This window comes from Sceloporus occidentalis, unplaced genomic scaffold (assembly GCF_023333645.1).
Source record: "Sceloporus occidentalis isolate IW3139 unplaced genomic scaffold, rSceOcc1.0.p SCAF_5, whole genome shotgun sequence".
NCBI classification, from domain to species: domain Eukaryota; kingdom Metazoa; phylum Chordata; class Lepidosauria; order Squamata; family Phrynosomatidae; genus Sceloporus; species Sceloporus occidentalis.
In genome coordinates, this window is record NW_028316985.1 from 134,000,923 (window position 1) to 134,027,717 (window position 26,795).

Consider the following 26,795-nt stretch of genomic DNA (forward strand, 5'->3'; position numbering starts at 1 on the left):
TTAAAAAACGTGTTGTCCCCTTTGCACTTGCTTCTGAATAATGGTTCAGGCTTTGGCAGCCTGTGCTGTAACGAAGGCTTACTAAAGGAGATTAAAACTAATTCCCAGAATGATAACTTTATTCCAAGGATTTTTCTGTATTCTAGTGAATTTGACATGGGTCTTCAGTTGTTTAATGGGCTTATAAAAAGTTCTTCTATAAGAAGAAAACCATTGATGTGTATTGCCAGAAAATAGTTGCCTTCCCCTACTGATATTTTATTCCAGGCCTTGCAACCTGCAGTGCAAGTGTGTGTATATTCTAGGCCATATATCATTTACACAGGACAAGGCTGGAACCAGAAATTTTGGCCAACAACCTCATGAAGTAAGAGGGATATAGGACACTTTATAAGATGAGAATTTATGGTTGATGTAGAGGAGATTTTCACCTAATAAATCAACATGGGATTCCCTGCAGATTGAGTGTTTTGAAAGCTAGTAATTGTGATGCATTTAGTTGTGGAGAAGAAAACATGGCAAACCCCCTCTGAAAGAAACTTGCCAAGAAAACCCCATGATAGGTTCGCCCTAGGGTTGCTATAAATCGGAAATGACTTGAAGGTACACAGAAACAACAACAAAGACACACATCTCCTATGGCATGGATAGGGAAAACCTCAAGGCTCCTCTAGAGGATTCATTTAATATAAAAATATTTAATGGGTTTATGCAGGCTTTTGAGGGCCAGTGAAGGATGTGCATAGCCCTCTGGACCATCCCATACTATGGTTCAACTTTTAGTGATATTTCTTATACACCTATCATTAGAATGAATATTTGAATTTCATTAAAATCTTACATATTTCACAAACTGCTAGAAACAAAATTTCCTATAGATTTTCTTGTGCAGAACAGAAAGTACAGATGAATGACATTCAAGATGACTGTGTGGTTGTCATATGTATTGATGGAATGTGGCGTATTATTTAGAAGAAATTATAAGCACTTGATCAACCTACTTGATCAATTCAAAAGCTCAAAATTGTATTGAAGAGTTAACAGAATCAAATAGATGAAATGGTATTGGTAAATGGGTCAATAAAATATATATATAAAAAGGGATACCTTTCCATGTGTCAACAGTTGTTTACAGTTTTGCATATGTAAGTGGAATGTTCATCTTTCCCTGCAGTTTCTCTGTAAATACCATCATAACCTAAACTAGATTATGTGTCTCTCAGTGAGGAAGAAAAAAAAATCTATTCAAGAGCAGGGATTTTATTTTACTACAGTGGAACCAGGCCTTGATTGGGATTTGTAGGTTATGCCAAGTTTTTGTTACAGAGGAATGCCTCTGTGATGAAACAATGCCATCCATTTTTCTCATTACTGGAGGCTTAGGCTAGTCTGGGATATTTTTCTTATGCCCTGATAAATTTCTGATGGACGTCTCTTGCATGTATTCAGTTACATAACATCCTTAATACAACTATCTTCCACATGGCTTTGAACATCCCCATTGAGGTCTTCTGAAGTTCAGTGATATTTGCAAGTAACTTCAGGTCTTGATATAGAAGTAGGCCACAAATCCTACACAACACAGGTGTTGTTCTCTCAGCCAAATGGATCTCCTTTTATTTCTGCAGCCAACACACTGCTTAAAAATTGGTTTGACATGGGGAGTCTCCAGCCTTTCAGAGCATGTTTTTGGGGTGTACAGGAATACTACAGTGAGGAGAAGAGATGATCCCCAATTGCACTTTTGCTGAAAGATGATAGATTTTGCTGAAAGAAGCAGGATGTAGTTCAATGGATCCTGGCATGTAGGGCTTGCCTACACTAAGGATATACACCGACTCTCCCTGGTCCCAGTGTGATCTGTCCATGAGACATATGGCCACACACAAAACAAAACTGTTGTTGTATGCCATTAATCCACACTGGACCAGCAGTGATGCTATGTCATCAGAAGGTCTGCCTGAACATATTTGGCCCTCAGTGTATCAAATCAGGGCATCTCTGGAGCATAATAGTTTGGTTTAAGGGGGCTAGTGTAGATGTTCCCAGAGAGGCAAATGGTTAGCAGCTTCTCTGTGCTCCATTTTGCCTTTCAGACTCCACTATGAACATGATGCTGAAGTTCTGAGGTGGCAGGCTGTTTTTTTTTAAAAATTATTTAGCTATTTAGCAAGTAGGTGTAAAGAAGTGATTCTAATTTCACCTTTAAAAGCTCTCATATCAGATCTTCAGAGATGGTGTGATACTTTATTGTGAAGCAAAGGGGAAAATATGGTACTTCGTTTGGATTTTATCCTTGTTTTGGAAAATATTAGATAGATAGATAGATAGATAGATAGATAGATAGATAGACAGACAGATAAATAAAGTGTCCATTTTAGGTTATGTAATTAGAGCTCCTAGTCCTCTTTGAAAACGGATGAAGAAGAAAAACTTTTTATATTATAAAAGTTGTTATTGGATGCTATATCTGTACATTATATTAACCACAAATAATAATGCTGGATTTCTTTTGTCTAGACAGCATTATCATCATCATCATCATCATCATCATCATCATCATCATCATCAAGCTAGAGGAACATTGTAACATCTCTTATTTTAGCCAGGCATTTGGTGCTACATGTTCATCCATTCAGAATATCTCAGAATAAAGACTCATTCAAATTTCAGTTAGTACACCTACCCATTCCTTGTAGGGCTCCTATTAACATTTGAGCATCCATCACAGGGTCAAAACTGGGAGCTGGGAAGATTGTTCCCTGAAACTGTTGAGAGAAAGTAGGTATTGTTAGGCTATTTCATAAGCTGGGAAAATTTTAAGAAATATCTGAAACAATAGGCAAGGGAGAATATCACACGGGGCTTTTTCCAGCTTCGTAGCATTATTCTATTGTTATTGAGCAAGAATGATACAATTGCGATATTAAAACACTTACATAATGCTTCATTAATGATTCAAGAGCAGCAGATAGCACAATTGATTTCCACACATCAGCAGCCTTTAGTATTTTGTTTATCATTCTTGAGAGATGTTTACCAACCTTTTGGTTGATGGAATTCATGAGCCTCAGAAGACATCTCATTAAGATAGGAATTGTGAGGGGGAGGAAAACCAGTTAATCTCTCTCCGCTTACTTAAACCTCCTGTGTGACATAGGAAGCGTTTCTGCCAAACTGCACTCTGGGGGAATACCTAGATGGATTGATGAAGTGTCTATATATGCTAATGAATCATAATTGCTTTTCATAAGTTCTGCAATAGCGTAAATGACTTGTGATCGCCAAGCCATTCATGCCTTTTTATTGTTAACGGGTTATTCCAGTAGCACAGGGCTTCGAGGACATTACAAGAACAATAGGAGGACAACATTATGTGAAAATCTTTCCCCTGATCACGCAAAAATGATGGTAACAATACACTTCCTTAACGCTTTTTATCCGTGTGATAATCTTCAAGGGGTAGAGGACCTGTGGTTCTCTAAGTGCTACTGGCTTCCTGCTTCCATTAGCTTCAGCCACTATGTTTTTCATTGTTGGACCTCACTGACTTCTGCAATCGGATATTGTAATTCATTACCTTCTCCTGAAGACTACTGTTGCCCATCCCTGCAGCAGATAACCTAATATTAGTGTTTTTTTCCCCTTGAAACACCCTGTATTAAGTGGGTTTGATGTGGTTTGAAAACACATTTTTCACTTAAAAATAAGTGTCCTATCAAGCTTCAATGTAATATCATCCAGTGAAGCATCACCCTACACTTAGGGACAATGACAACTTGAGCAGGCAATGCAGTCCAGGATCAGACTATGTGCATTGCATTGGAAAGTCTCAGGTTTGATTCTCAGTGTCTTCACTTGTAACCAATGTCTTCAAGTTAAAGCAGAGATGAGCGAATGCCAGGCATTGGAGGGGCTTACACTGGCCCACCATGAGACTTGGAGAGATTTAGAACCCACTACAATGCCCCATTTTTAAAATTGTTCCATTTCCCAAAAGCGATAGGGGGCAATTTCACCCTGTTTTATGGGGCCTGCCTTTGATTAATCAGGAAGTCAACCAGAAGTCAGCAGAGATTACAGCAGGGGGAAAGACCTTGGCTCGAACCTTGAGAACCCACAGTCAGGCAGAGTTCACAATACTGGTTTAGATAGCTCGATTCAATAAAAGTCACTCTAAGCCCTAGAGGATAGCAATGGCAAGCCCCACTCTGAATAAATTGACTAAGAACACATTGTGATGAGGTCACCGTCACTCAGAAACAACTTGAAGGCTCACAATAAGTTTGGTAAAGCTCTAGAGCTCTAATAATAATAAATAAAACTTTTATTTATATCCTGCTTTTTATTACCACAATCAAAGCGGCATACAACCTTTAAAAAACACAACAATATATACATTTTCCACCCTCCCTTAAAAAGGATTAAACAATTCTATCCATTAAAATTAGAGACAATTCTCTTTAATATTTATATCATTATATCCTTTTGGATTCCAAAGTTATCCTCCCAATATTGTAAAACAGGCAGCCATTCCTCTGCCAGTTTGTGTTTGGATTTATTTCTAATCATAAACATTAATCTGTCTATTTCTTTTACTTCTTGCAGTTTCAAAATCCACTCTTCCCCATTTGGGGGGTCTTTATTTTTCCAATTTCTCGCTATCACTAGCCTTGCTGCTATCGCAAGGTAGATCAGTACCCTCCAGTACTTCCTTTCTATTTCACTTTGGAAAGCAGATGTCATATTTAACAAATAGGATTCTGATGACATAGTAATCTGCACCTTGAATATCTTTTGAACAGTTATGTGTATTTTCCCCCAAAATGTTTGAATCTTTTTGCAGGACCACCACATATGGTACAATGATCCGGGTTCTTTGTTACGGCGCCAACATTTCATATCAGGAAGTGTGTATATGTGTGTGTGTGTGTGTGTGTGTGTGTGTGTGTATATAAGTTTTGTTGGAGTTAGGTACCATCTATTTGATATCTTCATAAAGTTTTCTTTTAGATCCTGCAATGCTGTGAAGCTATTTGTTTTTCTCCAGGCCAATCATCGTAAGCTATCAGATGACCTATATCTTGGGCCCACCGCACCATATGTTCTTTTATTGTTTCCTTTTCCAAGTCTCTATTTATTAATAATTTATAGAATTTAGAGATTTTCCCTTTATCTGATTTCCACCAAAGTTTGTCTAGATCGGTATTTCCTAGTTCTGTCCCTCTATCTTTAATATCTTTCTTGAATTTCTTCCAGACTAGGCACAAGGATAGCCCTATTGCAAAAAGCAAGTCTTGAGGTTACCAGTGTGTGTACTACAGTTTCGAGGTCACTCGGCTCCAGGAAAGGGCGCAGCTGATGTATCAGCCGGAGCTGATAACGGGCACTCTTGAGTGTTGCATTCACCTGATTTCTCATCTGAAGTGACGAGTCGAGAAGCACCCCAAAGCTGCGAACAGAGTCCTTTGAGGGGAGCGTGAACCCCTCTAGGACTGGAAGTTGCAGCACGATACCTGGTTTGGGGGCCCCTACTGTAAGTACTTCCGTTTTGTTTGGATTCAGCTTGAGCTTGTTTTCCCTCACCCAGTCCATTACTGCTACTAGACATTGATTGAGGGGAGAAATGCCATCTGTCGTCATTGCTGATGACCAAGACATGGAGAAGTATATTTGGATCTCATCAGCATACTGATAACACCCCGCTCCATGTCTACGGATGATTTCTCCCAGTGGCTTCATATAGATGTTGAATAACATCGGGGACAGGATGGTGCCCTGAGGGATGCCACAATTAAGCTCTGTTTTTGAAAAGCAACTGTCATAGAATCATAGAATTGTAGAGTTGGAAGAGACCACAAGGGCCATCTAGTCCAACTCCCTGCCATGCAGGGACTCTCAATCAAAGAACCCCTGACAGATGACCATCCAGCCTCTGTTTAAAGATCTCCAAGGAAGGAGACTCCACTACACTCCGAGGGAGTTTGTTCCACTGTCGAACAGCCCTTACTGTCAGGAAGTTCCTCCTGATGTTGAGGTGGAATCCCTTTTTCTGGAGCTTGCATCCATTGTTCCGGGTCCTGTTCTCTGGAGCAGCAGAAAACAAGCTTGCTCCCTCCTCAATATGACAACCCTTCAAATATTTAAACAAGGCTACCATATGACCTCTTAACCTTCTTTTCTCCAAGCTAAACATCCCCAGCTCCCTAAGTTGTTCCTCATAGGACATGGTTTCCAGACCCTTCACCATTTTAGTCACCCTCCTTTGGACACGCTCGTTTCTCAATGTCCTTTTTGAATTGTGGTGCCCAGGACTGGACACAATATTCCAGGTGGGGCCTGACCAAAACAGAACACAGTGGCACTATTACTTCCCTTGATCTAGACACTATACTTTTATTGATGTAGCCTAAAATTGCATTGGCCTTTTTAGCTGCTGCATCTCACTGTTGACTCATGTTCAATTTGTGGTCTACTTGGACTCCAAGATCCCTTTCACATGTAGTCTCGTTCAGCCAGGTGTCCCCCATCTTAGATCTGTGCATTTTCCGCCCTAAGTGCTGTATCTTACATTTCTCTGTGTTGAATTTCATTTTGTTAGCTTTGGCCCAGCTTTCTAGTGTATTCAGGTTATTTTGAATTTTGATCCTGTCCTCTGGGGTATTAGCTATTCCTCCTGATTTGGTGTCATCTGCAAATTTGATAAGTATGCCCCCCAATTCTTTCATCCAAGTCATTGATAAAGATGTTGAACAGTACTGGGCCCAGGACAGAGCCCTGTGGGACCCCACTGGTCACTCCTCTCCACGATGAAAAGGATCCATTGTTGAGCACCCTTTGGGTTCAGCCGGTCAACCAATTACAAATCTATATAACAGTTGCCTTGTGTAGCCCACATTCTACAAGCTTGTTTGCAAGAATGTCATGGGAAACCTTGTGAAAGGCCTTACTGAAATCAAGATACACTATATCCACAGCATTCCCTTTATCTACCAAGCTGGTAATTTTATCAAAGAAAGAGATCAGATTTGTCTGGCATGATTTGTTTCTCTGAAATCCATGTTGACTCTTTGTGATTATGGCATTGCCATCTAGATGTTCACAGACTCTCTGTTTAATGATCTGCTTTAGAATCTTTGCTGGTATAGATGTCAGACTGGACGGTAATTGTTGGGATCCTCTTTATTCCCTTTTTGAAGTTGGGGACAACCTTTTCCCTCCTCCAGTCTGCTTGGACTACTCCTCTTCTCCAGAAGTTCTCAAAGATTATTGCCAATGGCTCTGACATTACATTTTCCACTTCTTTAAATACTCTTGGATGTAGTTCATCTGGTCCTGGAGATTTATATTCATTTAGATTAACCAGATATTCCTGTACTATCTCTTTACTGATTCTGTGCTGAAATTCCCCTAATCTGTCCTCTGCTCCATTATCCTCAGACTGAGCACCCTTTTCCTTTTATGAGAAGACTGAGGCAAAGAAGGTGTTGAGTAATTCTGCCTTTTCTCTGTCTTCTGTTAGCATTTTGCCATCTTCTCTAGGCAGTGGCCCTACCGTTTCCTTCTTCTTCCTTTTGCTGCGGACATATCCGAAAAAGCCCTTTTATTGTGTTTAAGCTCTCTAGCAAGCCTGAGTTCATTCTGCACTTTAGCTTTTCTGACTTTACCCCTGCTATTTCTTTGAATTCCTTTTTTGTGATTTCCCCCTTTTTCCATTTCTTAATATAAGTTCCATTTGAAACAGCTCAGTTGAAGTTCCTTAGTCATCCATCCTGATTTCTTGAGACACTTCCCATTTTTCTTTCTCAATGGAACTGTTTGAAATTGTGCCTTCAGTAATTCCCTTTTGAGAAACTCCCATCCGTCCTGAACACCTTTCTCTTTTAGTATTTCTGACCATGGGATCACTCCCAGTACTTCTCTAAGTTTACTGAAATCCGCTCTCCTAAAGTCTAGAATGCGTGTCTGACTATGCCTGGCTTCTCTTTTCCATTATATAACAAACTCCAGGAGAACATGGTCACTTCCACCTAATGATCCCACCACTTGCACCCCATTAACCAAGTCATCCTTGTTGGCTAGGATCAGATCTAAGAGGATGTCCCTGAGCATCACCCTCTGGAATCTACCTGAGAGGAAGGAACAGAACCACTGCAAAACAGTGCCTCCAATTCCTAGCTCTCTCGGGCGTTCCAAGAGGATGTCATGGTCTATTGTGTCAAATGCCACTGAGGGGGTCTAATAGAACCAGCAGGGTCACACTTCCTCTGTTGATGCTTAGACGGAGGTCATCAGTTAAGGCAACCATAGCAGTCTCCACCCCATATCCCGTCCTGAAGCCAGTCTGAAATGGATCAAGAAAATCAGCTTCATCCAAGACCACTTGGAGCTCTCTGGCTGAGAATTCTAAATATCTACAAATATCAGGATTTCATAGGATTTTGCCATGACAGTTAAAGTGGAATCATGGCACTATAATTGAGCAGTGTGAAAGGGCTCTAGTTAAGTAATGTTTATCATGCAATTAATCCTGGAGCCCAGATGGTTTTCAGAACTTTGAGTTTAGGGTCATTTACTTTTCCTGTGTATTCCTGTTTGAAAGGAGTGAAACAAGAAATACAGTAGCATGAGATTAACAACCTGTTTGGGTTTCATCTTTAGGTTTAAAAAAAGAGTTAATTTAAGAATGTAAATTGTATCCCCCCCACAACATTTTTCTAGTACATGGTCTGTTTTAAATGGAATGTCTTCTTCCAAAGTATAGATATCAAAGTATAGCTAAATAAATTATGTTTCACAAAAAATCTGATTTTTAGAGAAATAAGGGCTTCTGTTAGCTCTGGTAAATGAATTACTATGCCAGGCTTCAAAATACTCAAGTAGCATCCCCCCATTAATGACAGTGAATTATTAGAAAGAGCATTATACTGGTGTCATCATTGGATTTCAACAGCTTTGACACCAGTATCCTGTCACAATAACTCCTCATACAGAATAGTCTAAATATTTTTCAGGAACGGAGAACACGTCATAAATCAAAATGAGTAAGGACCTGCAGAGTTGCTAGAGTTTCTCCTCATAATAGAAAACATGTGCTTGCAACTGCTGGGAGACAGATCACAAAATTCTGCAGTTAATTGGCTACAAAGCTACCTTAAACACAATCAATGACAATTGAAGTGATAGAAAAAGAATGCCAGTAATCAATCTCCTGCACATATAGACAGCTACTGGAAACCCTGTACTATTCTTAAATTAAATCAATATCATACATATCAGCTTCCTGCATTTTTACCAGTGGGCTTCTATACAAAATAATCATGAATTTTCTCTGTGTGTGGAGGGGGAGACAGTCATAAGCTGTTTGTTTCAGAGAAGAAAAATAGAATAGAACTGGATTGGTTTCATGCTTGGCCTTATTTCTAGAACAGAAATCAAGACTCTTTGAGAAACAATGCCAAGCACCCCCAGTACAGAAAAAATCTCCAAGGATCTCTCACAGGTGAAAGATATGGGGTTCCTTCATACTGCACAACTATAGCACTATCAATCAGAAAGTTCTAGTGACTCACCAAACTGCAACAGGATGCAGCCATTGCAGTTAAAATGGAGTATAGTGCTAAAATTGTATAGTGTGAAAGGACCCAAGTTTTTGCCTTGCTGATTCTCATTTCCATTTCCATTACCTACTTACCATGAACTGTGGTACAGCAAAATATCTACACCCATGTTAGCTTTGAAACCAAGCCTTCTAGCTGGTATGCAAAACCTAAAGAAAGCTAAAAGTGTTTGATAGTTTTGGTATTAAAACACCAGGGCAGAGAATACATGGAACCCCTGTTATGTCTAAGCAAAGAAGGTAAGGGAAGGTAGTATTATAACTATTCTCCTCATAACTATTCTCCTCTCTCTGTCTGTCTGTCTATCTATCTATCTATCTATCTATCTATCTATCTATCTATCTATCTATCTATCTAATTTATATACTGCCTTTCTCCCAAAGTAGGACTAATCTCCTAATCATTGTTAAAGGACTGTTAAAGGCATTATATCTATACCTGACTAATGAAGGTCTTTGGAGAATCCATACAGTTTATGAAATGTATGACAATTAATACTTAAACCCCATTGTACAGTTCAAAATTTGGGAAACTGTGGCTTGCTAAATATTGCTGAACTACTATGCCCCTCATAGCTCACTATTGGACAGACTACTAATGGCTGATGGAAACTGAAATTCAACGTAATTAATAGTTTCCCAGCTCTGGCATAACACAGAGAAAAAGTATTTCTCTCTTTTTTGTTTAGTCTCCATAATAATTTATTATGAGTTTATGACACAAAGATTTTGAAATGGGAACCATAAAGACAATATCATTTGGGATTAGTAAAACTGTTATACTGTTTTAATAATAATAATAATAATAATAATAATAATAATTTAATCAACTAAAAATAATTAGAATTCCAATTACTTTAGAGCCAATGTGACAGAATCTAAAATCTAAAACTATATCAAAAAAGCAGTAGTGATGTTGATTTCATACTTATAATGTATGTTATATCGCCATTTATGAAAAATAGTTTTGCATTTCATGGTGATATTAATGCATACTGAAATGCAATAGTTTTCTTCAAGTGTAATATTCAGTTTGCCTTAGAGTTATGATAAGCCAGAAATGACTTGAAGGCACACAACAAAATAATATTGAAGGAATATTTGTGGGTACTTGTGCATTTAATATCTCCACAGTAAGGAGTCTGAAACTTTCAGACAGTATGGCCGAGTGGCTCTTTCACATCTTTTCTATTAGTGAAGCTGGATAATAGCAGCCAGAGGACGCAATCCACCCCTCTTTGTGGGAACTGACAGTTCCTCCACCCACAGCTCATCATCAACTAGCCCCGACCACTCCAAATTGCCATACAAGCATGGGAAATCTTAAAACAACAGAGAAGGGAAAAGAAGTTATTAACAGATTTTTTTTATATTAAAAAGGATCACATTTTAAATGAGAGAGAACATGAGAAGAACAGAGCAACAACGACATCATGCGGTAAACCCCTTCTGTAGGTGCTATTATCCTATTGAAATTCCACTTTGCTTAGACATGTGATAAAGCTCTTATTGTTAAAAGCCTCCTTCTAGTGGGATTAAAGGCCTGCATAATTGCTGCTATTATGTAGAAACTTTCATGTATTGGATGGTAATGTTTGATGAATGGTTTCTATGTGAGTACAACTGCTCTTCTGATAATTTTCTACACTATTCTTACCATACCCAGGAGATTTGATTTGGATGAATGGGGGCACTACATCATAGTCCCATCCCCCTGACTGGATTTTTTTTGCGAAATACATGACAGAAGGTCTGTGACACTGCAGGTACATTATGCACTGGTCCTAAATACAAAGCTGTCAAATGTTCACTCTTAAATACTGTATATGATTAGTTTCAGAGGAGATTTCTCACTGATTAGTAATTTCATTATTAACAGAGTTCATCCTTGCCCAGTTCAAACACTGACAAATTCAGAATCCATCTGAAAAGAAACACCTTATGCACATAGTAGGTTGGGTGGTTAATTCTCATGTTAATGCCAGTGGACTCTGAAGGTGAGTCAACTGGAATTTACATGCAGGTAGGCTATTTCCCCTCCTGATAATAATATGGTGCAAAAGTGCAGATAAAGTCTTGTGACTACCCAAGCCATATGAAATATGAAAAGCTTTCTAGTATTTGTTTAGTAAGTCATTCTTCTGATAACAAACAAGGGACGTTTATTTTCCCCTAGACTGAATGCTTTCCAGCTGGGAATGCATGCCTTAAAATGAGCCATGTAGTACTGCCTTAGAAACTGGATCTCTTTTATCAGAGGTCCGTGGTGATGCAGCTTTATTGCTAATCAGCAAAAGCATAGCCAAGGACAATTGTTGAAATGTGAGCTTTCTCTAATGTCTGCATTGCACTGCAGAAATAATGCAGTTTAACACCAGCTTAACTACCATGGCTCAATGCTATGGAATTCTGAGAAATAGAGTTTTGTGAGGCATTTAACCTTCTCTGTCAGAGAGCTTTGGTGCTACAGCAAACTACAGTTCTCAGAATTCCACAACACTATGGACTTTATCGTAGTGGCCCTGAAACGGGCCCAGTGCATTCTAAATGTGCGTGCGCATGGGGGCGCATGGAACAGGATGGGGCCAAGAACCCCATTTTACTGCACAGTGGAACGCCGTCTTTGCCGCTGCGCACGGAACGGGGACGCAACTGGAATGCCCGGCAGCAAAGGCGGCATTCCACTGTACAGTAAAATGGGGTTCTTGGCCCCATCCTGTTCCATGTGCGCCCACGTGTGTGTGCACACGTTTAGAATGCACTGGCCCCGTTTCAGGGCCAGTACGATAAAGTCCTTAGTCATGGTAGTTGAAGTGGTGTCAACTTGGATTATCTCTGCAGTGGGGATGCAGCCTAATATGTACCTGAGCTCTTTGGATCAGTCTGAAGAAGTGTGAGCATTCACAGTATAGCTCCTTGTGTTCTGCCAGTTGTCACCTATGTCTCCATTTATTCTATGTCAGTGTGTTGGCTTCCATTCATTTTGGGAGGTAGTTTGTTGCCAGATATGGTAATTTTTTTGGATCTACACTAAGGGTTTTCTGAAGTTTTTTTTTTTTTTTTTTTTTTTTTTAAACTGGGATTATGGTTTGCTGAGGTTAGGGTGTGGCCTTATATGCTGAAGGAGAGATTATCTTCTATCTGATATATATATATATATATATATTCTTATAGTACACAAAGCATCTTTCCACTAATATGCTGATGCATTATGGTGCCATGACTCCATTTTTTAAAAGGAGAAAGAAAGAGAGAGTGAGTGGAGGATTAAAGAAGAATCACTTCACCTTGGTCTTCATCACCATTCATCTTGAAATGGAAGTAGCAGATAAGTGTAAATGCAACTGGAAAACTGATAGAAGTCACAACTATGCATGCACACGTGTCTCTGAGATTATCCAATTATATCTTTTTGTTCTGATACATCTCAGAGTTTAAGAAAAATTTATAAATGAAATTATAGTTGCAGCTGATGCTAAGAATTTCTCAAAAACAGACCATGACAACAACAAATGTTGTTTTGATTAAAAAAAAAATCTGACAACTACAGATGGTGTAACTTCCAGCAACTTAATGCTATGGACACATCTGCCCAGTTTGGAGGAGTACTCTGCTTCTTAAAATGTGAGCTCCTTGGACTTTGCCAGATTTTGCTGGTTGTTGGTCCATTCCTTTTGGGGGCTGTTTGTGGCAATTTTTGGGGTCCAACTAGGGCACAATTTGCTGAGGTAGTCCTATGTTTTAGGGGTAGATTTTCTCCTCTCTGATTTTTCTTTTCTTTCATTTTCCTTTTTAAGCATTCAAATTATATTACAAAAGTTCTAGTGTGCTTGTTGTTGTTGTTGTTGTTGTATGCCTTCAAGTCATTACTAACTAACAATTTTTTTCAAAAAAAAAAAAAAAAGGAAGGGAGAGGAAAAGATGGGAACGTATTGTTCTGATTTGTCTCAAGAGAATTAAAGAGAAATCCACATTTCTCATGTAGGAATAAAAAATTGCAGCTGGTGTCAGGAATTGCCCCCCTCCCCCCAAAAAACAATCAAGGACAAAAGAAACCTTGGTTGAGCTCCTGTGTCATCAGATATAATTCTGTTGTTGTTACTACTTCTACCAATGTCTCCCTCCAAACCTCAGGGTCCTGTCGCAGGTTCTTATCTCAATGTGCCCTGTAACCGGGATAGCACTGTAGCTATAATTTCCCATTGCCCTGATCTGCAGCATTTGAAAAAGACTTTGGTTGGGGCACATCTTGGTTTAGGATTTAGGTTTGAGGGGCGGGGGTCACATTCAGTCATTAGCAACCTTAATTATGCACCCCATAGGTTAAGAGATTGTAAATCTGATTTACAATCTTGTAAATATTGAACAGGATTCCAGCCAATGTTTTTATTTTTTTAATTAAAAAAATGCCAAGAACAACAGAAATGCCACAATCTATTCACATATTTGTACCATCTAAAGAAGACTGGTATCTGGTTGCACTCAAGGCTGAACATGTAGAGGACCATCTGGGGAAGGAGCTCCCATTGCTGATTAGCTGAAAGTAAATTGCAGCTCCCTGCAGCTCTTTTTCCTCAAGTCACTTCTGAAAATTGGGGGCTATTAACAAGGACAATAGATATGCAGGAAAGTACAGTTTGTATGCACACACGCAGACACGGGTACATGGAAATTACCCTAAGTCTGGGGGAAGCATGAATGACTTTCATTTTATTTGGGGTTTTTCTTGCCTCCTTCTGCAGTTTCTAATAAACTGATGGCCACTGACAGCTCATTTTACTGAGCTGTCAATGGCACCTTACTAACAAAGCCTAGCTATGGTTCCCCATAGCGTATCTCAGGCCAAGAATAAATATGTTCTGACCTTCATAGGAGGGATTTATGAGGATACAGCAGAAGGAAAGGCTGGGATACTCTTCTTGTGTTCATATAGCACTTATATAGCCTAGATGTTATTCTAAGGCAAATAAGTCAGTTTACCTTTTCTGGTTTTAATTCTGGATCCAGGATGCCCCCCAATGTTATCATAGCTAAATCGCCACTGATCTAGGTGGGATGCTACTGCCTGGATGCATCTCGGATTGAAGCCTGGCCCATTTTTCAAGTCGAAAACTCCCCGACTTCGACAAAGTGAGGGTCTGTGCCTCATTTGCCTCTTCAGTGAAATAGTTGTAAACAGTTATGAACATTTCTTACCATGTGCTGCCTTATATAATGTACTGTGTAATGCACATTAATATTCAGTAATGAGAAACATTCAGTTATTTGTTGACCATCAACAATGGAAACTAAATAAATATTTCATGAACACAGTGGTACAAAAAGACTGCACAAAGGTGAAATTAATTTGGAACCTAGTGGGACTGTGGTTTGCTTTTTTAAAAAAATCTACTCATTGATAGGGGGATTCAATTAGTAGTTCAATGATTTCAAAGTGTTTTCACCTTTTTTAAAAAAAAATTAAGAGGCAGCAAAGCATACTGCTCTTCTCATGCCAATACAATTCATAAAAGAAAGGCTGTGTGGAATATGGGAGCAGTTGAACTCAGGGAACTTACTTTTTGGACCACACCTGCCAGAATCCCCCAGCTAGCACAGCCATTCATCCAAAATCATTTTTCCAACCCCAAGGCAGAGTTCAATAGAACAAAGTTCTGCCTGAGAAACTCAAAATCCCAGCAGCTTGAATGCAAAGCAGTGGATTGAAAAATTTCACATCTTCCAGGAGTTTACTTAGAGAACAATCAACTCATCCACAAATGTCTACATTGTATCAACTAATGTAGTTTACTAGTTTTAGCAAACTGTGAGAATTCACTTTATTCATGTGGTGATAGTCTTTGGGCAAATGTTTCTCCCATTGGAGTCCAGCTTGAAGTAGAGTCTTGTCTGATTAGCTGAAAGTAAATTTATCCTAGGAAAACGAAAGTTGTATTCAGCCCATTGATAGGTACTAATCCAATGAACAATTTCCCAAGATTCATGTTCCACATGGCAACTATACGTAGCAGTGTTGCTTGAGCTCAAGCTTAATATATGATAGAGAATTCAATTAATTTTCTTTCCCAGTATACATATTTTTGGCAGGTTCCTGTTATGGAACTGATAAGTATTGGCTTTTTTTTTTTTTTTTTTTAGAAAGATGGGTACCATTAAAAAAAAAATTTTTTTTAGTGTATTGGACATACCTTGCAATGATACCCCCGTCCTCCAAAAACGCAAGCCAACGAGGCAAGAGTTTCTGGACATAATGCTGAAATAACTTCGAACTTTAAAAAGTAACAGTAAATCTAGGTGGTGCCAGGTTTATAAGCAAAATACATGAATTATTAAAATATTATTGAACAAAGTTAATCAGATTTGAAAGAAACTGAAGAGAAATGAAAGCAACTAACAGAATGTATTAAAATAAGTAGGATCAGCATACTTTTCTTTGAGGAAATTGATTGCCAGTGCAAGTCGCATAATTAGTGCAGATACTTTCCTTTAGATTGCACTGTTAGAAAAAAATTACTTGTACCTTGGACATGCTCCTATTGATTTTCCAAAGCAATTTGTAAGACGTACACTAAAAGTGTCTTGAAGGAGACATATATTACTGGTAGTTTTAATTATGAACTCTTTAAATGACATACTTGCCCTTACACTCACAGATTAAACAATTTATTCTCAAATTCAGCTAATTGTATTTAGCTTGATCCAACTTTTATGATTTTTTTTCAGCAGCTGGTCACCAATACCAATTTTGTTGTGGACCTACCCTAATTGAAACTAGCAAATTGATTTAGGATCTTCTGATTTATTTCTTTGCTTCTTTTAACTCAAATGTCTAGAATATCTCCAAGCTGTGATCAAGCTAGATCACAGATGTATTTACCTAAAAAACACCAAAACCGTGTTCCAGGGAAAAATTCTGAATTACACAGGCTTGCAATGAAAAGAACTTTTTTCAATAATGCATCTGTTTTTAATGTATTTTTGCATGCTGGATTAAAAAACATACAATAACGTCATACCATACACTGTTCTTTCAGAAATTAGGTATTTTTTATTAATTCATTTGTTACTCAGTTTTGAGTAAATATGGATGCAGAAGTTCCAGTGTGATTTCTTTAACATCTTTTGAATGGAATTTTGTGTTTCATATCAATGAATCCCAGTGGGCCCTTATCTTACGTGGGGGATCTGATTTGCCCCCCCCCCCCCATGTGAGGCAAAAAGAACATATGCTTGAGCCCCATTGAATATAGTGGGGCTCGTGCTCATGGTGCAGCAGCGCGTGTGCTAGGCGCCCATGCCATTCATTCTTTTGTCATACGGCTTCAGAGTAAACTGAAAACTCATGTATGGCACAGGCTCACTGTACAGTATTTTAAAAGTTCATTAAAAGACTTTAACCCATTTATTACTTTTTGCATGATAATTTCATTGAGTCACATATTACAACACAGAAATATCAAAGCAAGTTGTGAAAAAAACTACACAATGGATCTCATTGTTTCTGCCAGATAACTATTTTTTTCTTAATTCTTGCAACAAGTAAACAAAGAACAATTTGAGAAACGTGGATAATTATACTCACGTTGCCACCACCATACATATTGGCACAAGTCTTCAAGGACAAAATCTAATTCAGAAGAGTAGCTGGTGTGTGGGATGGTGTCCTAAGTCTTATTCTGTTGTAGAACTAAGCTGAACTGAACTGGTAGTGATAATTTTCTCCAATCACTTCAGGTTCCAAGGTAACCGGAAAGGAGGAGAACTTGATAATGCATGTTCTTTTGCCTTCACTGTGTTACTATGTGTACTTAGCCATTACGCAGATGTGAATAAACAGAATTATTTCATAAAATAAACAGAGATTTAGTGGAACCACCTATCACCTTATGTGTGGTATTAAGAATCAGAATTTAATAAATCACAGAACAAAGTGTTAATCTATAGAAATATTAATGTTAATCATTTACTTTAACTGGGCTTTGCTCATATTTTCCTGTTACTGAGTCAGTATTTTGACTGTGAAAAGGAAACAAACATGCACAGAAATTTTAAAGTTGTTGAAGAACAGAGTGGATACAACTCCAGTTAACCCATTAATTTTTTTTGCATTTCTAGAGTAGTTTTGATAAGATATGCAAGGTAGCATACAGTGGGCCCTTGGTATCCACTGGGGTTTGGCTCCAGGATACCAAAAATACTGAATGCTTATTATAAACAACAGCATAGTAAAATTGAGTCCCTTATATAAAATGGGGGGAGGGGGGAATCAAGGTTTACTTTTGGGAATTTATTTTTTTGATGGTGGTGGTGGGGAATATTTTCAAGCCATGAATGGTTGAATCTGTGGATATAGCGGGACTGTATTATCAAGATATATGATTGCAATATCTATAAGGCTAATTAAAGGTATGCAAAAGTGGGTTTAAACATCTCTTTATATATCTTTGTCTAGCAATGATCTCGCATGAGTGTATATCATTTTACATAGAGCTGTCTTTAAGAATTACAAAACAGCAGAAGACAGCAGTACTACAGCTTTTTGCTCAACCAAATACTATTTCCTCTTCAGTCGTCAGTAAATTTTCTGATGATTAAATTATGGGTAGTATGAGAAAATATGATCCATGAAAATGATTCTTAGATGGGAAAGTAAATGTATATTCTGGTATGGAAACTACATTGGAGACAGGAAGATGTCTTTTTCATGACTAAGCATACATTACTGGAATAATCTTTTATTATCATGTTATATTGGATGGAACTATTATATTCTGTTATCTCAAAATCTTCATTATGTTGTTATATAAGAATAAATGACGTTATGGAACATAAAGCACCACTTTACCATACATCTTATTGCTATGAGAATTTGGGAATTAAAGTAAGAGAGAAACTCTAAAGTAAGCTAGAAGTGAATTGAAGACATTAAGGTATTTGTTTTCAAGTCAGACATTTTGTTTTAATTCCATAAGCTTTAAAATATGTTTCTGTCTTTATCTGTAAAGACTTATACCTAAATCCTCAAAATTTTTTCTCCAAACAAAATTCATGGAATCACATATTTTGTGGGACAGGACTGACATGCTAAACCTTATAAGAAGGCTATTAGAAAGGCTAATCAGTGTTGATAAATAGCCATGAACTGAAAAGGTGTGTGACTAGATAGTGCATATAATATATATATTTATGAGTCTGCCTTCAATGATCTTTAAAATTAGCTTGGAGGTGACTATCTCCTCATTGTGTCAAGCTTAGGCAGAAGTGGCAACATAGAGGCATTTAAAACATGTTTGATGTATGGCTAGAAGAGCATGCTTCTTTATATATTATTTGAAGTTTGTCTTGTGCTTAAATATGTCATGCTAAATTCCAGAGGTATAGCTTCATTAACAAACAATGTGTGGGACCCCATGGTAATTAGAAATTACATTTTTGCTATTTGTCAGAAAATGTCTGCTTTAATGTATTCATTAAATTCATGTGTATGACAGGGCAGGGTAGGGAAACTGGAACATGATGGCAAGACCTGTTCTGAACCTGCATATGTTCATCTTGAAGGTGTGACTAGAGGTTCCACGTGTACAGCTATGCACACAGATAATTTGTGTGATTGGAAACAATGCATTTTCAGTGCATGAAGAGAGTCCTACTTGACTGTATGCACTGGAGTTTGATTCATACCTTATAAATGAACATGCATAAGTTGGAGGTTGTGACAGTCCCTGTGCTTTCACAACTGCACATGTTCATGACAAGCATGAAAAGAGCTAATGCATTTAGTTGCTTATTTAAACGTTTGTTTGTTTGTTTATATGTTGCCTTTATCCCAAATTGGACCCTAGGAGTGTCAGAAAAGATGCTTAAATACAACAACAAAACAGTACAATTTTAAAGCACAGATGAAACACCACATTAATATAACAGTCAAAAATGTAAAATCCTTAAAAATACTAAATACAAAACTATTAAAAGAATACCAAAGCAAACACCCCAATAAGAAGCACCCCTGGGCACAACTGCATATTAAAAGCCTGCTTGAAAAGAATCGTGTGTTTTTTTTTGCTAGCTGGTGAGAGGATTGCAGTCCCCAAAATAAACAGTCCTCAAAACAAACAGAATATATATATATATATATATATATATATATATATATATCCCAAAACATTTCAATTATGAGATTTAATATTCGTTGTGAGATGCTGGATGTTTCTGATTATTTGCATAGATAAGAGATGGATTTCAAAATTCCATCATATTCTGCTGACATTGCATGAAGAAGGTTTGCAGATGGGGATAAGCTTGATTCTTCCAGGTTCTGGCTGAATTCTAACAGCTGCAAGACAGATGATATGGAGCTAAATTAGATCCTCCAAAACACTAGCACAAGTACAGTAGAGAAGTTTTTGCTTCAGACTAATGATGTCCCCAAGCACATAGCTTAACTTCCTCTCATAAGTGAAGAGCTCCCATTCACTCCCATAGAGAACATGAAATGATTCAATGACGTTGCAATGGAGAGAACACCTGTACGTCACTCAGGCAATTGTGTGGCATCCACCAGCCAGGACCTCTCTGAAACCTATATGTCTTTATAGAAACAAGCAATGATCTTAATTCTATTTGAATCCTGACTAGAGAGTAGCCTCAATGAATCGATTAGATTCATCTACTTGTGGACTCACCATTCAGCAATTGACTGAATGGGTCTACTCTAGTTGGGACTAACCTATGGGGCCCTGCCTTTGTTTTCTCAGGATCTCTAACAATATACAAGCCATACATTTACATTGAAAGTGGGGGGAAATGCAGCCTGTCAGCCACAGGTGGTCTCAATCCCTTTGTGGCAGCCCTCAAGTTTCTGATTTTCTCAAAACCTTAAAAATGCATTAAAATGGGCAGAAAGCATTGATGAAACACTTTTTAACACTCTTCACAGCATTCCAAACCACAAAACCTGCCCTCAAATTGGATGAAAGTCCAGCAAAAAGAAATGAAAAATAGATTTCTGGTTTCCTTCAGGACATACTTTCAGCCATTTTTCAGCTGAAAATGCAGTGGATTGTAGAAGCAATTGGCCCTGCCCACTACACCTATTTATTTTATTAAACATTTCCTAAAATAAAAAGTATCTAGCTGTCGTTAAGTAAAATCCATAATAATGGAATAATAAAGTAGAATCATACATACACATATGCACAAACAACAAAAAACCAAACTATAAAAAACCTAATAAAAAACCAAGAGATGCACAAACACTTTATGGGCATTTTGCTGGTACTTGATAATGATAAGCAAGGCACATTCACATTACATTATACTGTATCACCAGTTCTCAAAGTAATGCTATAAAGTCCTTAAGCTCCACATAATCCCCACTTGACACCAAGAAGTTAAATAACTTGGCTGGGTTTACACAGTGCATTTCCTTTTCTCTGATACCCTTCTCACTCTGCTAGTACTTAACAATATTAAGTTAAGAATAAAAAAAGCTTTTCTGTGCAGTCACCACTAGCATTTTTCAGAGTGCCCGTCCTAAGCAGTAGTCAAATATTTACTGGCATGCCTCTCCAGGCAATATAAAATGGATTATATTTACAAGAACATGATAATAAATCCATCAGTGCCAAATCCTTTAGTGATCAGAGATTATGGAACGATTTGTACATCAGCTCAATTCTAGCATTTGTTAAATCTGGCATACGATGGAGAAAAGGACAGTTTGCATGCAACACTTAACTTCTATAATAACTTTGTTAAATATTAAGGGTGATATCATTAAATGAAGTGTTAAATACTGAGTTCTTACAGCCAGTTGCTTGTCAGTAAACTGCACAATAAAGCTAGTGTGAATGATTGAGACCTGATGGATTAAACATTGTTTTCTTATATATTGTAGATATGGCTATTTTAGTACAATAATCATGTTCAGTTTTGGGGGAACTACAATGAATAGGGATTTAGGAAGCAGAATTTTTGAGGATATAAGAAGCAATCTTAGAATATCAAGAGAAATTAATTTTTAATCCCAGCCTGAAATATAAGGAAGATTCAGGACACATTTGCTCATCCTGCATAGCAGCAATGCATGCCCTTGGTATTCTTTTGTGATTGCTAACACTGATAAAATATTGCCAGAGGACATGGTTTTCAAAACAAGAGACCCTTGCATACTGCTGTGACAGTGACTGTACATTCTGTTGAAATAATATTTTCATCTTCATTGCTTAAAATACAGAGTAGCCATAAGAAGAATTGTAACATAAATACTCAACATGAATATTTTTCAGACGTTATCTGGATTTCCAATTTATAGTTTATTTATAATTTATGCTTTAAAAATAACAGGAATGATAGTACTAGTAGAGATCTCAGACCATCTCACCCAACTTGTTTCTGGATTAGTTATTTATGTTCATAAATGTTCATATTTGGTATCAACAAGTACACCTTACAGTTTGTCTAAGTAAAACAAGTACACAAAGTAAATCTATTTCATGAATTTGAAAAAAACTAATTCCTTTGGGAGATGCTAAAAATAAATAAATCCCATTTTCCTGCACCTATGTGATTTACAATTTACAATTTCCAACCCTTAGAATAATGGAATTTATATAAATATTGATTTACCAAATCCTCATTGATTCAGTGGAATGTACTCTAGTTGGGACTAGCAATTGGACTTAATTTGTCTATTTAAAATTGAAACAATAATGCTAACTAATTACTTTTGGACTCAAGTAGATAAGACATTGTTGATTGCAAGATTGGCAGGTTGGCAGTTCAAGGCCTGTGTGTCACATGATGGGGCGAGCTCCCATCACTAGTTCCAGCTTCTGCCAACCTAGCAGTCTGAAAGGATGCAAATGCAAGTAGATAAATAGGTACCACTCTGGTGGGAAGGTGTGGGCAGGGCGTTCACACCCTGTGACATATTGGCCTCACGCCTGTTCCAAACAAATGCTATCTTTCAGGCACAAACCTACAAATACATTTCACACATGCTTCAAACTTTACTTAACAGAATTCACAGGTTCCAACACCCAAATAAACTTCACAGTCAAAGCAGTCTCTAGTTTCTTCACTGAGATTTCTCGTCGACCTCTCCCTTCCAACTGGACCACTTCTCCAGGGTTTCTATTTCTGCTTTGTCTCTCTTGCCGAGCCTTGGACGCTGCTCCCACTGTTCAGCCTTCGAATCCCACCACTCTCCTTCCAGTGTTCCTCCCTCCTTTTGGCACCACTTTCCTCTGTGGGGATACCTAAAGTCTCTTTCCTCTTTAGGGCCGTGAAGCTTTACCCCTAGGTGAGGCTCCACTCATAACAGCCCATGCTTCCCTTGCAAAGTCGCTGGGCGTTCCTCTCTTCCAGGACTCCCAATTACCTTCACTGTCCCTGTTATGACCGCCTCTCCGCATCCAGTTCTTCTGCATCTCTCCCTCCTCCCTGTAGTTTTCCTCTCCCTCACCTTTTATCTCTGTTCCTCAGGTTCACACCCCTTCCCCTGGTTCCTCCCTTCTCTTCTGTTGCACTTCTGCCTGATCAACCCTCTCCTCGACCTCCCCACCCTGACTACAGAAGATGCTGCACCCACAAGGTTGTAAGTTCGATCCCAGGGCTCCACAGTCCACTCAGCCTTCCATCCTTTTCTAGATCAGTAAAATCCAGTTCCAAGCTTGTTGAGGGCAACTGGCTTACCCATTGTAAACCATTTAAGCAGTACTAATTCACTGATAAGTGGTATAGAAATGTCATTACTATTGCTATTGCTATTTATTCCAAGGTGATTTGCCTTTGTCTCCCTCTCCTGCCCAAGGTCACCCAGCGGCTTTCCATGGCTAAGCAGGGATTCAAACCCTGGTCTTCAGAGTTGTAATCCAGTATTCAGACCACCACAGAACACTGTCTCTCATTAACAGAGACAGTGATTATCACTTTGGAAATTGTTAGAAATGGAAGGCATATCTTATATGCCATATTGTATCTATGCAGTGCTCATCCTATATCCTACATCAACATATGTTTCCTGCATATGTTTATTTTTATGTGTTGTTATGTTTGACTCTTATCAGTAGAAAAATAGAGGATTGTAAAACTTCACCTTTCTTTCTAGTGCCTTCCAATCATGCCGTTATTAAAGTTAATTTTTCTCACCCTTGTAACCCTGAAGGTACACCTGTCCAAAAGGTATACCAAGTCCAGAGACACAAGGAATTCCAGAGGCAGGCTTCTAATTAGTTTATTGTAAAAGGGAAAATCAGCAATCATCCAAAACATGCAACCACACAAACTCATAAGGACTAAGAAATTCAAAGGTGTTACATTGGAACATAGAAGGCCAAACTAATAGAAATACTGCACCTGAATTGAATAGTTGCTCCACTTGTTACAGGTCCGGAGATGAAAGGAACTTCCCCACTCCTGGGGCAAACAGAGGTTAGCAAGTGAGAGTGGGGTTAGATAAGCAAACTGGCAGCATGGATGCCTAATACTTGAATCTGTGTATAAAAAAAATCCGTGTATAAGAAGGGCTGACTGTGCTTCCTTTGAAATGGATTTGAATCACTTTGAAGTCAGTTTTTGAAGGTGGTAACATTGGGGTGTGAATGTGAGTGTTTGGGAGCATATTTCCAATACCAGATTACTGTACAAAGATGCCAGGGCTGTTGACTCTTTGGCATCATCCCATGGTGGGCATTTCACACCTCCTCAAGGATGTCCAGAAAAACAGCGCCCAGGCAATTCCTATTGCTAGCTTATGTGTGATGAAGTAATCCCAATAATGTGTCCACAGTAGGATCATATAAGGGCGAATTAACCTGCATTTCTGATGTCAAAAGAGGAAGGATGTTAGGAGGCTAACATCCTTGTGGGATTTTTTAATCAAATAAGGCAGAGTTAGATTTGAAAGGAAATGTGTTTTGTGTCTCTGCTTTCTATACATGTTATTTTTTTTTAAAACAATTTTCTTTTGAGACATCTTCCTCTTCTTTTCCCCCTCATGCACATTCTCTTTTTTCTCTTTCTTCTTTTATTCCTTTATGTCTCTTTTTCTCTCGATTCAAGATCTGTGAGAAAGGCACTTCCAGTATACTTTCCCCTGTCCCCTTACTTTTAGAAAATACGCAACCAGGATGGGAATGTTTATTAGAATTCTGATTGACCTTGCCTTTGTTGGTGGAAATTCTAACTAAACACAATTCAATGTAATTAATTTCTAATTAGATAGCCTATACTTATAAAATAATACTTTAATTAAAATGAGGAATAAAAATGAGCTAGCATCAAATTATCATATTCATTTCCCTGGAAATGAGATTCTAGCACATCAATCATGCATATTAATTAAAACAAAGTTCACTTTGTTGATGTATAATAGGCTTCAGGTATTGCTGTCAGGACTCCTCTGAGAATTGAAATGTGTGGTCAAGTAAATACACTTGCTAGCTTTGTTATGCCTACAAGTTCTAATGACAAGTATTAACATATCCACCATAGATATCAAACCCTTCCCTTTTGTGTACCAAAGCAACATGAACCCACATACTGCCATGATATAGTTCAACTGGAATGGTTCAAGTTCAGCTTGAAATACTGTTGTAGAACTTTACTTTGTTTTTGCTGTGTGCCTTCAAGTCATTTCCAACCTTGTCACAATGTTTTATGGGGCTGAGCGTGTGTGACTCTGCCAAGGACACCCAGTTAGTTTCCATGGTTGAACAGAGAAATGAACCCTGATCTCCAGAGTCATAGTCTAATGTTCAAACCACACCGCTATGTTACTGGCTTACTTTAATCAGACACAGATGTTTGTTAGCTGGGCATTGCCGGTTTGGCATTCCCATTAGGGGATGAAGTGTGTGTGCGTATGTGCTTTCAATGGATGGCAACCCCATGAATTTCATAGGGTTTTCTTGTTGTTGTTGTTAATTGACCTTGAGTTGATCTCAACCCATGGTGACCCTGCTGATGAGACATCTCCAAGACCCTCTGTCCTCCACTGCCTTGTTGAACTCCTGTAAACTCATACTCATGATATCTTTAAATAGAGTCCATCAGTCTTGCATGCAGCCTTCCTCTCTTTCTACTTTCCTCTACCTTTCCGAGCATTATTGTTTTTTTCCAATGATTCTTGCCTTCTCACGATGTGTCCAAAGTACGATAACCTGAGTTTTCTCATCTTGGCTTCTAGGGAGATTTCTGGCTCGATCTGCTCCAGGACCCATTTGCTGGTTTTTTTTGGCTGTCCTTAGCATTCTTCTCCAGCATCACATTTTGAATGAGTTGATTTTCTTCCTATTCTCCTTCTAAAAGACAAAGGATATTCAGAGGTGGTTTTGCCAGTTCCTTCCTCGAAAACAGGATAGCAAACATGGATTTGAATATGGGTAGTTTAACCTGGACTACTGGAAAGAAATAAGAGATCTTGAAACAGAGAGCCTTTCTTATTACCAAGAAGTGTCTCATTGGCTGGTTCCACATGGGCCAGAATGCTACAGGAGTGGCCCAATGTATTCTGGCCCAAGAGCTGGCCCAATGTCCTCCTGTTATCTGGAGCTCTTGGTTGGGATGCTGGGCATCCCACTGTGTCACCCACCACTGCCATGGCAAGTCACACTCTCTGAAGTCAGAACAAAGCATCTAGCCTTGATCACATAACTGGGTGCTTTGTTCTGACCCCAGAGTGAGCGACTCACCACAATGATGCAAGGTTGAACAGTGGGACACATTGTAAACAGCTGCCCAGCATCACAACTTTGTTGCTTCCATGAAGATCCAGAGCAAAAGGTGAGGTTTTAAAAAAACTTTTTAAGGGGATTGGGCCCTGCATCGTTAAGACTTGTCACCAGAAGAATGGAGGAGACTGCTTTATTTTATTTTATTTTATTTAATCTGTGCCTAAGTGTTGCTTCCAGATCCAAAATGGTTTTAATTTCTTTAAAAAGATGTAATCATTAAAGGCACTTTAGCCAAACATCATTCAGCTCTCATGAAACTGAAGGCATTGTGGACAATCAGCATGTGGATCTGTTATTCTGTAGCTTTGCAATGAGCTCCAGTCTTCTTCATCATTTTTTTTAAAGGGACAGTGTTCTGAAAAACTTAATGAAACTGTAAGGAATGTCTGTTGCTTATGCCCCTAGGCATGAGGAGGAAAAATGGCCAAAGAACACACAGT

General features: G+C 38.3%; 1 protein-coding gene across 2 annotated transcripts in view; it reads right to left on the reverse strand.

Moving 5' to 3' along the window:
- LOC149312853 (annexin A10-like) overlaps nucleotides 1–17,427 on the reverse strand; it is a 37,557-nt gene extending 20,130 nt beyond the window's left edge. Inside the window, exons 1-2 of one of the 2 annotated variants that reach the window (XM_089525541.1) lie at nucleotides 17,202–17,427; nucleotides 2,687–2,768 (exon numbers count right to left, since the gene is read on the reverse strand). In XM_089525541.1, the coding sequence (XP_089381667.1) occupies nucleotides 2,687–2,768; nucleotides 17,202–17,219 (100 nt within the window). In that variant the 5' untranslated portion in view covers nucleotides 17,220–17,427. Of the gene's footprint in view, nucleotides 1–1,107; nucleotides 1,129–2,686; nucleotides 2,769–17,201 lie in introns of those variants that run through there. The other variant, XM_089525544.1, reaches the window with a different exon arrangement.
- Nucleotides 17,428–26,795: the final 9,368 nt, after the last annotated feature.